The 13895-nt window shown below is 36.8% G+C and overlaps 1 protein-coding gene across 1 annotated transcript; it reads left to right on the top strand.

The window, feature by feature from the left end:
- Window positions 1-419: 419 nt before the first annotated feature.
- On the top strand, window positions 420-1111 carry LOC104680789 (nucleoside diphosphate kinase B). Its single transcript, XM_010386882.2, has one exon. It carries the CDS (start codon window positions 482-484, stop codon window positions 938-940), a length of 459 nt encoding a protein of 152 aa, XP_010385184.2. The 5' UTR covers window positions 420-481; the 3' UTR covers window positions 941-1111.
- Window positions 1112-13895: the final 12784 nt, after the last annotated feature.

Genomic DNA, 13895 nt, shown 5'->3' on the forward strand with positions numbered 1-13895 from the left:
CTCGGACAACACAAAATATTGTTGGACAATAGAAAGAACTCCACTAACAATAAATTATGTATTATTTGCATATTAACTTATTTAGCAATCATAACTGCAATTATAAAATACACTATCTTAAGTATAGTGACATTTATATGTTTGTAGAAAAAATCATGCTTGTGTGGCTTGATATTTTATAATAATTAAACTCTATCTCTTCTCAGTAACAGATATACAATGCAACCAAACAAATACACATTCAAATTTAGTTTTAGAAATTGGGAGAAATTCAAAATTTATAATTAATAATTAAATAAACTAATACTGATATTTAATACATTTAATAGTGGTCAAGTATAGAGTTTTCATAATGCCCATATGTTTCAGGGTGCCGTTGCCTATTTTTCTGACAGTCTTTAAAAAGACAGTTATCCGGTCGCTCCAGCTCTCTGCTCTCGCAGCGCAGCGCCGCCACCCGGCCCCTCCAGCTTCCCGGACCATGGCCAACCTCGAGCGCACCTTCATCGCCATCAAGCCGGACGGCGTGCAGCGCGGCCTGGTGGGCGAGATCATCAAGCGCTTCGAGCAGAAGGGGTTCCGCCTCGTGGCCATGAAGTTCCTCCGGGCCTCTGAGGAACACCTGAAGCAGCACTACGTTGACCTGAAAGACCGCCCGTTCTTCCCCGGGCTGGTGAAGTACATGAACTCGGGGCCGGTTGTGGCCATGGTCTGGGAGGGGCTGAACATGGTGAAGACAGGCCGAGTGATGCTTGGGGAGACCAATCCAGCAGATTCTAAGCCAGGCACCATTCGTGGGGACTTCTGCATTCAGGTTGGCAGGAACATCATTCATGGCAGTGACTCAGTAAAAAGTGCTGAAAAAGAAATCAGCCTATGGTTTAAGCCTGAAGAACTGGTTGACTACAAGTCTTGTGCTCATGACTGGATCTATGAATAAGAGGTGGACATGGCAGCAGTCTCCTTCAGTACGGCGTGGTGTGTCCCTGGACACAGCTCTTCATTCCACTGACTTAGAAGCAACAGGATTGATCATTCTTTTATAGAGCATATTTGCCAATAAAGTTTTTGGAAGCTGGAAAAAAAAAAAAGAAAAAAAAAAAAAAAAAAAGACAGTTATCCTGCCATGTTGAATCACAGTATTTCATTCATATTAGCCAATCCTAACAGACACTAATTAGAATCACAAAAGAGTTTTAAAAAATCATATCACTTTTGATGTTTTATTAGTATGAAATGGTTTTACTGTTTAATTAATTGTCATGTAAATATTTCTATGAAAGGCTCTGTTGCTACTGTCTGTTACTTAGTTCCTATATCTTATGGAAGAAAGCAATATTTTTGCTTTATCTTCTCCTAGACACAGAGGATGATTATACTTCTCTGCCACCTTGAAGTTAAGCATAGCTATATAACTTACTTTTGTCAATGGAAAATAATCCAATAAAAAGTGAATCAATTACTCACAGAAATACATACAAATTAATAGGAGATTCTCCATTATCTCTTGTCATGTTGACTGTGAAAACAAAGAATTCTACATAGTGGAGACTCTATCAATATGGATTGCTGATATGTCAAATAGAGGATAACTGCCCTGAAAAGACACTCATATTCACAGCTTATGTGGTGAATGAAAAGTTAACATTCATTATCCAACTACAGAGTTGGGGACATGAGAGGTTATTTGTCAGCAAAGTGCAACATAGCATATCCTGGTTAATGGAACTTTCTTTTCCTTAATTCCCACAACTGGATGATATGACTTTCTGCCCACTCCACTGACTAATGTCACACATTTGAAATAATTCTATGTATGTAGAGAGGAGCTATCGGGGGAACTACTTGTAAAACTTTCAGAAATATCCAACAGTACTTACTACTTTGATGAACATCACTCAAGTGACAGATGTAATGCTAAGTTATTTACTGACAGTAATTATAAGATCAGTCCTTGTTCTCAAGGAACATATGATTTAGAGGCAAAACCAACAAAAATACAAATTAATTGGTTTATTAAAATGTAATCATCCCTTTAATGGAAATATATACAAAAAGAGTGAAAACAAACTGAAAGAAATGGAGTCTCTGCCTGAGGTAGTTAAGAAAACCTTTGCAGAGAAAGAGTATATTTAGTGGCTGAAAACAAAAGTCTGAACATATTCTAAGCAAAGAGAGTAGCATATACAAAGGCTGTGTGATGTATGAGCTCAGGACAAGTTTGTCAAATATTTCTAAGTATAACATAGAGAAGGTATTGGAATAGATAAAATTGAACAGCTCAACTTGGTCTTATAGGAATAAGTCACACAGTCTATGTGAACGCTTCATATACTTATATTTTAAAAAAGCTTTGGAAGAATATGGAGCAAAAATTGAAATGATCAGCTTACATTTTAGAAAAAAACACTGTACAATTTAGCATTGATTGAAATAAAGTTAACTAAAAGAATATATTAGGAAACAACTAGAAAATACAGTTACAGAAATGCAAAACATTATCGACACAGAAAAAGGAATAAATTGAATAACGTTTTAAATAGGAAAAATCGATATTGGTGACTAGATTTGGGAATGAGGAAGCTCAAGAAAACTAGAGAGTCTCCAAGGTTTCAAGTTGGCGAAATAACATGTGGAACTATTGAGACAGATGAGGGATTAAAAAGAAAACCTGTTTTGAGACATGATGAGTTCAGTTTGGGACAGACTGAAAATCTATTTATGTTGCATTTGGGTATAGATGTCTAGCAAGAGCTCAAAATAGAATTTTAGATCACTGACTTATTCTACTTTGATACAACTGTATGAATCAAATTAGTTAAAGAAAATGTACATAGATTGTTTAAAGACAAGTGAGGATTAAACAGAAGGTAGTAAACGTGATAGGTAAGAATAACTCTAAAATCTTATGTGTTTTTTCTCCTCTGTGCTTGAATCCCTGGCTTGTTTCCCTAGTTCACTGTAAAGAATGCCGATTTTATCATTCACTAGTGCCTAAATTTTGTAAAATCAAGGACATCTCTTTATTTCTATTTTACAATCTACAGAAGTTATAATAGTGTTTATAGTTAGGAATATCAATAAATACTGGCCCAGAAATTAGCCTTTAGTGGAGCTAGCTAAACATGTTGGCACCAGGATTGTTAGCATAACAATTTAACTTAGCCAGCCACTGAGTACTTAAATTTCATAGCTGTTGAATGTACAAACATGAGACTTAGTCATGTGATCACGATCATGTAGGAAGGACGCATACTTCCTACATAATGAAAGAGGCTGACCATTGTCCTACTTTATTCTGATATGCTTTTCTATCATCTTTGCAAAGCTGAGACAATCTGAAAAAGAAAGTGTACCTGTTAGTATTCCCTTTGGGAACAGAATTTCTGAGCCTGTAACAGCTTGGTTTAACAATACATTTGGCCTCACAAACAAGAAAGATAATTTGTTTGTTTTCTTTGTGGTGATAAGATCAAAGAAAATAACTTATCAAGAGATCAATGCCCATAGCCAAGCTTCAGAACCTTTAGAATCCCTCACATCTCAGTCAACAAAGTACCCAGAAGGACTCTGTGAAGTAAAATCACATATGTTCATGGAGACACAAGCCTAGTCATTCATATTGCTGAGTAATAAATGAATGTATTGTAAGTCAGATTGTAACATAGTTCTGTGTTTGCACTCATATCCTGACAAATATTTATTTGTCCTTAAGTTGTACTGTTTAGGATTCTCCATTGAAGCTCCATTCTTACTTCACCTACACCAGCTTATCAACTACATGATTTCAGTGATGTTAGCTGCCAATCTAGAATCACTACTCAATCTTTTGGACTTTTCCTGCTTGCCTTCCATGCCCTTGGTCATATGGGTACTGAATTTTGATTAGCAACTTTCACTTATGGTAGTAATGACAAGTCTCATATTTATACCTGTAAACCAGTTTTTAGTCTCAAAGCTCTATTTGGAAGCATACCCCTCTCTTCTGCCTCTAAAGCCTTGACCTTATTCTCAAATCAGACCCCTGGATATGTTTGCATTCTAGTTTTAATCCATCTGCCGACTGCCATAAAGCATTATGCTGTACATTCAGGAGGATCTGGCATATAGTTTCCTGATGTTTATTAATTCAAGATGCTTGTTCCAAGTAAAGAAACAAGGATTTTTTGAAAAATCAAGAATCTGTGGGAAACTAGGCAAGTAAATGAGTTAATATGACTTTGTTTCAGAGGAATTTTTTTGAGAGAACTATTTACTCACATATGAAATAATCATAGTGCCACAAAAGAAATAACATGAAACGGACAAGGATTTTTTTTAATTGACCAATAATTTTGTATTGTAAAGATTACCAGATGATTAAAATGACTTTTGTAATCTAAAGAAAGGACAACTAGAAACATGTGTAATTTAATATGATGTAGGATGACATTTATTTATAAATATTCTGAACCACAGCATGCTTACTATTTCCAACTGAAGACCTCAAACATACATAGCTAATTTGGATTCATTTCTGTTGGTTCTTTTCACTTTGGCTTTAAGCACTTCTCATTTAGTCTTGATTGCATTTATGTTTAAGCAGTTTGTTATTTGCATGATTTACTAGGAAATTTATATTTTATTGGAATACAGCATGAATTAGGTTTTATCTTATATAATCACTTTTTTTTTTTTTTTTTTTTTTTTTTGAGATGGAGTCTCGCTCTGCTGCCCAGGCTGGAGTGCAGTGGCCGGATCTCAGCTCACTGCAAGCTCCGCCTCCCGGGTTTACGCCATTCTCCTGCCTCAGCCTCCCGAGTAGCTAGGACTACAGGCGCCGCCACCACGCTCGGCTAGTTTTTTGTATTTTTTAGTAGAGACGGGGTTTCACCGTGTTAGCCAGGGTGGTCTCGATCTCCTGACCTCGTGATCCACCCGTCTTGGCCTCCCAAAGTGCTGGGATTATAGGCTTGAGCCACCGCGCCCGGCCTATAATCACTTTTAAAATGAATTGCACTTTATTTGTTTTCTACTATGTGCTTATTCTCATAATATTATAAATCAAAGGAAACCTGTACCTGTTTTACAAATATGCTGGTAAAATATACATTTGCATGCATGTTTTACCTATCTAGAGACTTTCAGCGATATTCTGATGTAAAGATTTTAGAATAACTGCGGAGTTAGTTCGAAATGCACAGGAATCTTGAGATGTGATAAAATATAAAATACTTACTGAATGCCAATATGTTAACTTCTTAAGTGTCACACTTATGAAATAGAAATTTACAAAGTTTACAATAATGTTATATCAATAATAAATCATGTAACCAAATAATAATGTTAAACCAATAATAAATATTATAACCAAATAATAATGTTAAACCAATAATACATAATAGGAAACTAGAAAACATTTTAATATGCCAACCATGTATGCATATATTGGGTGCAACTTACTAATTCACAGTAGTGCATTCGACACAAGGATGGAGGAAAAATAGTAAAATGGGAAAGACCTTGAAATGGATGTGCAGGGATAGGGGTTCTGTGCTGATCTCTGTCACTAACAATCTCAATTAACTTGAGCAAGTCACTTAATCTCATAGGCTTTTTAGTGTAAAGATAGGTTAAATCATTTCTTGGACAGTTTTCCTCTTGTTATAGGTTGAATTGTGCCTTCCCTTTCAATTTATTCTTGAAGCCCTAAACCCCAGGACCTCAGAATGTGATGGTAGCTTGAGGATTGCTTGAGGCCAGGAGTGGCAGCACAGAACAGCCTAGACAATATAGACTTCATCTCTAAGAAATTTTTTAAAAACATTAATCCAGCACAACAGGACGCATCTGTGGCTGCAACTAATCAGGAGCTGAATTGGGAGAATTTCTTGAGCTGAGGAGTTCAGGGTAGCAGCAACAGGGTAAGACCTCATCTCCTAAAAACTGCAAAACAAACAAATAAACAAAAACAACAGGACATAAATGAAAGAAGAGTAGAGGAGAGGAGAGGAGAGGAGACAAGAGGAGTGGAGAGGAGAGGAGAGAAGAGGAGAGGAGAGGAAAGGAGAGGAGAAGAGAGCAGAGGAGTGGGGGAGAAGGGGAGGTGGGGAGAAAGGAGAGGGACAAGAGAGGAGATGAGAGGAGAGAAGAGAGAAGAGGAAAGGAGAGGAGAGGGGAAGACGGGAGGGGAAAGGAGGGGAGGGGAGGGGAAAGGAGGGGAGGAAAGGGAGGGGAGAATGGGGCTGTATTTGGAAATAGGGTATTTAAAATAATAATGATATTAAAATGGGGCAATGAGAGTGAGCCTTATTCTGATATGATGTGGCTCATTTATAAGAAGAGGAGTTTAGGACAGTGTGTGTGTGTGTGTGTGTGTGTGTGTGTGTGTGTGTGTGTGAGAGAGAGAGAGAGAGAGAAAGAGAGAAAACACATGAATGTACTGAGAGACAACCATGTGAACCCAAGGCAAGAAGGTAGCCATCTGAAGGCCAAGGAGAGAGAATTCAGGAAAAAAAAAAAAAAAAAAAAAAAAAAGTCTGCCAAAACCTTGACCATGCACTTCTAGCCTTACAGAACTGTGAAAAGGGGGAAAAAAAAAAAAAAATATATATATATATATATATATATACACACACACACACACACACACACACACACACACATAATTTTTTCAAGCCACCCAGACTGTGGTAATTTTTATGGCAGTCCTAGCACACTAATATACCTGTTTTCATCCTTAGAAATACGTAATCGAATATCCTTTGAACTATATCTATTAATTAGGTTTGGTAATAGGAAATGACTAGTGGAGATTGAATGTATTGCTCTAAATGCAAACGACTTACAGAAAAACAAACTAAAGAAATGTAATTTGGTCTACAGTTAACAAAACCCAGCAGTATATATGCCTCCCTAATCTTACACTCCAGTCCTATAGAATATGGAGATGATCAAAATCTACAAGACCTCTTTTCTTTCAACAGAAAAAAATAATATGTATGGAAATCTTCACGAGCTATAACCATAATGAAATTCTAATGTCTATTGTAATAAATAATCATATGTCACTATGATTCTGTTATTCTTTTTCGGAGACAAAGTCTTGCTGTTGTCACCCAATCTGGAGTGCAGTGGTGGAATCTCAGCTCATTGTAACCTCCTGGGTTCAAATTATTCTTCTGCCTCAGCCTCCCAAGTAGCTTGGATTACAGGGGCCCACCACCATGCCCAGCAAATTTTTGTATTTTTAGCAGAGATGGGATTTTGCCATGTTGGCCAGGTTGGTCTCAAACTCCTGACCTCAAGTGATCTACCCACCACAACCCTCCACTATAATTTAAATAATGGTAAGACATATGACCTCTATTGTGATTATTTCATCATCAACAATTATCTCTTCTGTGTGACATGACTGCTTGAGATGTTTTCTCTGATATGTTTATGTTAAAAATGTAGAATACTCTTTTAGCAATGTTTCTTTAATTTACTACTAAATATCTCAGAAAAATGAACACATGAAGAATATAATTTAAAATGCATTGACTCTATGAGTCAGCGTTACTCAGGAAAACAGAAGCTCTATTAGTTATTTTAGCTAAGGAGATTTCATTGTAGAGAATGGTTAAATTCCTTAAATTTTATGTGCGAGGAGACTAACAATATCATCAAGGTAATAACTGCAGGAAACAGCTGGCCATTCTAGGTCTAGATGAACAAAGAGAAAAAGTTAAGAGTATCAGAACCTACCTACAAGTTTAAAGAAACAGCTGAATGGAACTAACTGTGACCCAGATTTCTCATAGGGGGGATGTTACTGGTATCAATGGCTACAGGTCTCAACAGGCTAGATGCTACTGGTGTCAGTGGGGTGGAGACAGGGTGCACTGAAGCTGGTCCTATAAGTAAGAATAGAGGCTAAGTTTGTAACTGAAGTAATAGTCTAAAAACTAACGCATAAATCCAATGTTAACAGCTGTTTGAATGTTGTCCTATTTCCTTCAGATTATTAGGTTTACTTGTTTTTCTGAGTTTTTTAAAAAATATATATTTATAGAAATTAAAATGAGAAGACTATTTCACACTTTTAATTATGTTGTCTCTGTATAGAAATATATGTGTGTATATATATATTTATATTTGTTATTTGGGGTATGCAATTCAACCTAATAAATAGTTTATATAACCAAGTATTTAAAATAGCCCCAATATATTATTACAATTATTTTTGTATCACCCATCCATGAAACAAGCATGTCTGTAAAATATGCTTAGAAGTTTGGAGAATGACGAGTTGAAAAAAATTCAAATTTATTTCTGGAAAAGCTTACTAACTCCAGGTGTGTAAGAGTTCATTCACTGATGTTAGCAGCAGCAGCCTAGGTGATTTAATTTCACATAGAGGTATAAGGTGCTTATCTCACCTCACCTCAACATAAGTAATCTGGCCCAGATACAGGTAAAATTGTATGAGGATTGTTCAACTGTAATTTCACCTAAAAAGAAAAAAAACAAAAACAAAAACAAAAACAAAAAAAAACCACAAGCAAAAAACCAGAAACCAGCCATGAGATTGTATTAATTTGACAGAACTACTATATCATACAACAATCTAACTTCTAGGTATAATCCAAAATAAATGAAATCAGTGTGTTGAAGAACTATCTGTATCCCCATGTTTATTGCACCACTATTTAGAATAGTCAAACTATGAAATCAACCTAGGTATGCATCAATAGATGAATAGATAAAGAAAAAGTGGTACATATACATTGTGATGGTTAATACTGAGTGTCAACTTGATTGGACTGAGGATGCAAGTATTGATCCTGGGTGTGTCTGTGAGGGTGTTTCCAAAGGAGATTAACATTTGAGTCAGTGGGCTAGGGAAAGCAGACCTACCCTTAATCTGGTGGGCACAATCTAATCGGCTGCCCGTGAATACAAAGCAGGCAGAAAAATGCAAAAAGACAGGACTGGCCTAGCCTCCCAGCCTACATGTTTCTCCCATGATGCTTCCTGCCCTTGAACTTTGGACTCCAAGTTCTTTAGTTTGGAGACTGGAACTGGGTCCTCCTGCTTCTCAAGCTTGCAGAATGCCTATTGTGGCAGCTTGTGATCTTGTAAGTTAATACTTAATAAACTCATTTATGTATCTATCCTATTGATTCTGTCCCTCTGGAGAACCCTAATGCATACACAATTGAATATTATTGAGACTTCTAAAAGAAATTCTGCCCATTTTTAAAACTAGGTTTGCCTTTCATTACTTAGTTTTAAGAGTTCTTTATATACTGTGGCTAGCAGATACAAGTCTTTTCTAAGACCTATAGTTTTCAGATATATTCTCCAATCCTGTGGTTGTTTATTTGACCTTGATGATGATATCTTTTTGGAGCATAAAGGATTTTAATTTTGATAAATCCAATTTATCTATTTTCTCTTTTGTTGCTTATTCTTTAGGCATAATAGTTAAGAATTCACTAACAATCCAAGGTCATGAAAATTTACTCCTGTGTTTAATTATGAAAGTTTGTAATAGTGTCCTTCAAAAATTCATGTCCCCCTGCAATCGGTGAATACGCCCTCATTGGGAAATAGGGTCTTTTCAGATGGAATCAAATTAATATAAACTCATACAGGATTTGGGTGGCCCTAAATTCAATATGACTGGACTCTTATAAAAAGAGACAAATTGGACAAAAATACACATGGAGGGTAAGTGGGCATGTGATAATGAAGGCATAAATTAGAGTTAGGCTGCCACAAACCAAGAAATGCTGAAGATTTCCAGCAACCACTGAAAGCTATGAAGAGGCAAGGGAGAATTCTATTCTTCCTCCTCCCAGTCTCCTGGTCTTCTTATTATATTTGTTTAGTGATTATCTGGATTATATTAATAAAAGTTAACCACCAATACAAACACAATATTTACTCTCTGCTTCTGCTTGTGAGTGAGCAGTGCTTTGGATATTCCCCCAGTCACTCTAAACTCTGGGGCAATACCACTGAGCTCTTTTTTCTTTCTTTCTTTTTTTTTTTATTATACTTTAAGTTCTAGGGTACATGTGCACAATGTGCAGGTTTGTTACATATGTATACATGTGGCATGTTGGTGTGCTGAACCCATTAACTTGTCGTTTACATTAGGTATATCTCCTAATGCTATCCCTCTCCTGTCCCCCCTCCTCACAATAGGCCCCGATGTGTGATGTTCCCCTTCCTGTGTCCAAGTGATCTCATTGTTCAATTCCCACCTATGCGTGAGAACATGCGGTGTTTGGTTTCCTGTTTTTGTGATAGTTTGCTGATAATGATGGTTTCCGGCTACATCCATGTCCCTACAAGGGACACAAACTCATCATTTTTTATAGCTGCATAGTATTCCATGGTGTATATATGCCACATTTTCTTAATCCAGTCTGTCACTGATGGACATTTGGGTTGATTCCAAGTCTTTGCTATTGTGAATAGTGCCACAATAAACATACGTGTGCGTGTGTCTTTATAGCAGCATGATTTATAAATCCTTTGGATTGGGATGGCTGGGTCAAATGGTATTTCTAGTTCTAGATCCTTGAGGAATCGCCACACTATTTTCCACAATAGTTGAACTAGTTTACAGTTCCACCAACAGTGTAAAATGTTCCTATTTCTCCACATCCTCTCCAGCACCTGTTGCTTCCTGACTTTTTAATGATTGCCATTCTAACTAGTGTGAGATGGTGTCTCAGTGTGGTTTTGATTTGCATTTCTCTGATGGCGAGTGATGATAAACATTTTTTCAAGTGTCTGCTGGCTGTATAAATGTCTTCCTTTGAGAGGTGTCTGTTCATATCCTTTGCCCACTTTTTGACAGGGTTGTTTGTTTTTTTCTTGTAAATTTGTTTGAGTTCTTTGTAGGTTCTGGATATTAGCCCTTTGTCAGATGAGTAGTTTGCAAAAATTTCTCCCATTCTATAGGTTGCCTGTTCACTCTGATGGTAGTTTCTTTTGCTGTGAAGGAGCTCTTTAGTTTAATTAGATCCCATTTGTCAATTTTGGCTTTTGTTGCCATTGCTTTTGGTGTTTTAGACATGAAGTCCTTGCCCATGCCTATGTACTGAGTGGTATTACCTAGGTTTTCTTCTAGGGTTTTTATGGTTTTAGGTCTAACATTTAAGTCTCTAATCTATCTTGAATTAATTTTCATATTAGGAGTAAGGAAAGGATCCAGTTTCAACTTTCTACTTATGGCTAGCCAATTTTCCCAGCACCATTTATTAAATAATGGGCATGTGACAATGCCCACAATTTCTTGTTTTTGTCAGGTTTGTCATAGATCAGATGGCTATAGATGTGTGGTATTATTTCTGAGGGCCCTGTTTTGTTCCATTGGTCTATATCTCTGTTTTGGTACAAGTACCATGCTTGTAGTACTTGTAGTACCGTAGCCTTGTTGTATAGTTTGAAGTCAGGTAGCGTGATGCCTCCAGCTTTGTTCTTTTGACTTAGGAATGTCTTGGCAATGCAGGGCCTTTTTTGGTTCTATATGAACTTTAAAGCAGTTTTTTCCAATTACGTGAAGAAAGTCATTGGTAGCTTAATGGGGATGGCATTGAATCTATAAATTACCTTGGGCAGTATGGCCATTTTCACAATATTGATTCTTCCTATCCATGAGCATGGTATGTTCTTCCATTTGTTTGTGTCCTCTTTTATTTCACTGAGCTGTGGTTTGTAGTTCTCCTTGAAGAGGTCCTTTACATCCCTTGTAAGTCAGATTCCTAGGTATTTTATTCTCTTTGAAGCAATTGTGAATGGGAGTTCATTCATGATTTCACTGTCTTTTTGTCTGTTATTGGTATATAAGAATGCTTGTGATTTTTGCACATTGATTTTGTATCCTGAGACTTTGTTGAAGTGGCTTATCAGCTTAAGGAGATTTGGGGCTGAGACGATGGGGTTATCTCAATATACAATCATGTCATCTGCAAACAGGGACAATTTCTCTTCCTCTTTTCCTAATTGAATATCTTTTATTTCTTTCTCTTGCCTGATTGTCCTGGCCAGAACTTCCAACACTATGTTGAATAGGAGTGGTGAGAGAGGGCATCCCTGTTTTGTACCAGTTTTCAAAGGGAATGCTTCCAGTTTTTGCCCATTCAGTATGAAATTGGCTGTGGGTTTGTCATAAATAGCTCTTATTATTTTTAGATACGTTCCATCAATACCGAATTTATTGAGAGTTTTTAGCATGAAGGACTGTTGAATTTTGTCAAAAGACTTCTCTGCATCTATTGAGATAATCATGTGGTTTTTGTCTTTGGTTCTGTTTATACGCTGGATTACGTTTATTGATTTGCGTATGTTGAACCAGCCTTGCATCCCAGGGACGAAGCCCACTTGATCATGGTGGATAAGCTTTTTGATGTGCTGCTGGATTTGGTTTGCCAGTATTTTATGGAGTATTTTTGCATCTATGTTCATTAGGGATATTAGTCTAAAATTCTCTTTTTTTGGTGTGTCTCTGCCAGGCTTTGGTATCAGGATGATGTTGGCCTCATAAAAAGAGTTAGGGAGGATTCTCTCTTTTTCTGTTGATTGGAATAGTTTCAGAAGGAATGTTACCAGCTCTTCCTTGTACCTCTGGTAGAATTTGGCTGTGAATCCGTCTGGTCCTGGACTTTTTATGATTGGCAGTTTATTAATTATTGCCTCAATTTCAGAGCCTGCTATTGGTCTATTCAGAGATTCAACTTCTTCCTGGTTTAGCCTTGGGAGAGTGTCGGTGTCCAGGAAATTATCCATTTCTTCTGGGTTTTCTAGTTTATTTGCATACAGGTGTTTATAGTATTCTCTGGTGGTAGTTTGTATTTCTGTGGACTTGGTGGTGATATCCCCTTTATCATTTTTTATTGTATCTATTTGATTCTTCTCTCTTTTCTTCTTTATTAGTTTTGCTAGCAGTCTATCAATTTTGTAGATCTTTTCAAAAATCCAGCTGCTGGATTCATTGATTTTTTGAAGGGTTTTTTGTGTCTCTACCTCCTTCAGTTCTGCTCTGATCTTAGTTATTTCTTGCCTTCTGCTAGCTTTTGAATGTGTTTGCTCTGGCTTCTGTAGTTCTTTTAATTGCGATGTTAAGGTGTTAATTTTAGATCTTTCCTGCTTTTGCTTGTGGGCATTTAGTGCTACAAATTTCCCTCTACACACTACTTTAAATGTGTCCCATAGATTCTGGTATGTTGTATCTTTGTTCTCATTGGTTTCAAAGAACATTTTTATTTCTTCCTTCATTTGTTATGTACCCAGTAGTCATTCAGGAGCAGGTTGTTCAGTTTTCAGGTACTTGAGCGGTTTTGATTGAGTTTCTTAGTCCTGAGTTCTAGTTTGATTGCACTGTGGTCTGAGAGACAGTTTGTTATAGTGTCTGTTCTTTTACATTTGCTGAGGAGTGCTTTACTTCCAACTATGTGGTCAGTTTTGAAGTAAGTGTGATGTGGTGCTGAGTAGAATATATATTCTGTTGATTTGGGGTGGGGAGTTCTGTAGATGTCTATTAGGTCCGCTTGGTGCAGAGTTGAGTTCAACTCCTGGATATCCTTGTTAACTTTCTGTCTCATGTGGACAGTGGTGTGTTAAAGTCTCCCATTATTATTGTATGGGAGTCTAAGTCTCTTTGTAAGTCACTTAGGACTTGCTTTATGAATCTGAGCGCTCCTGTATTGGGTGCATATATATTTAGGATAGTTAGCTCTTCTTGATGAATTGATCCCTTTACCATATATAATGTCTTTATTTGTCTATTTTGATCTTTGTTGGTTTCAAGTCTGTTTTATCAGAGACTAGGATTGCAACCCTTGCCTTTTTTTGTTTTCCATTTGCTTGGTAGATCTTCCTCTATCCCTTTTTTTGAGCCTATGTGTGTCTCTGCA

This window comes from Rhinopithecus roxellana, chromosome 1, assembly GCF_007565055.1.
Source record: "Rhinopithecus roxellana isolate Shanxi Qingling chromosome 1, ASM756505v1, whole genome shotgun sequence".
In the NCBI taxonomy this organism is placed as follows: Eukaryota; Metazoa; Chordata; class Mammalia; order Primates; family Cercopithecidae; genus Rhinopithecus; species Rhinopithecus roxellana.

Bases quoted from the DNA above. Each gene is read 5' to 3' on its own strand.
- LOC104680789 (XM_010386882.2), top strand. From the start codon at position 482: ATGGCCAACCTCGAGCGCACCTTCATCGCCATCAAGCCGGACGGCGTG.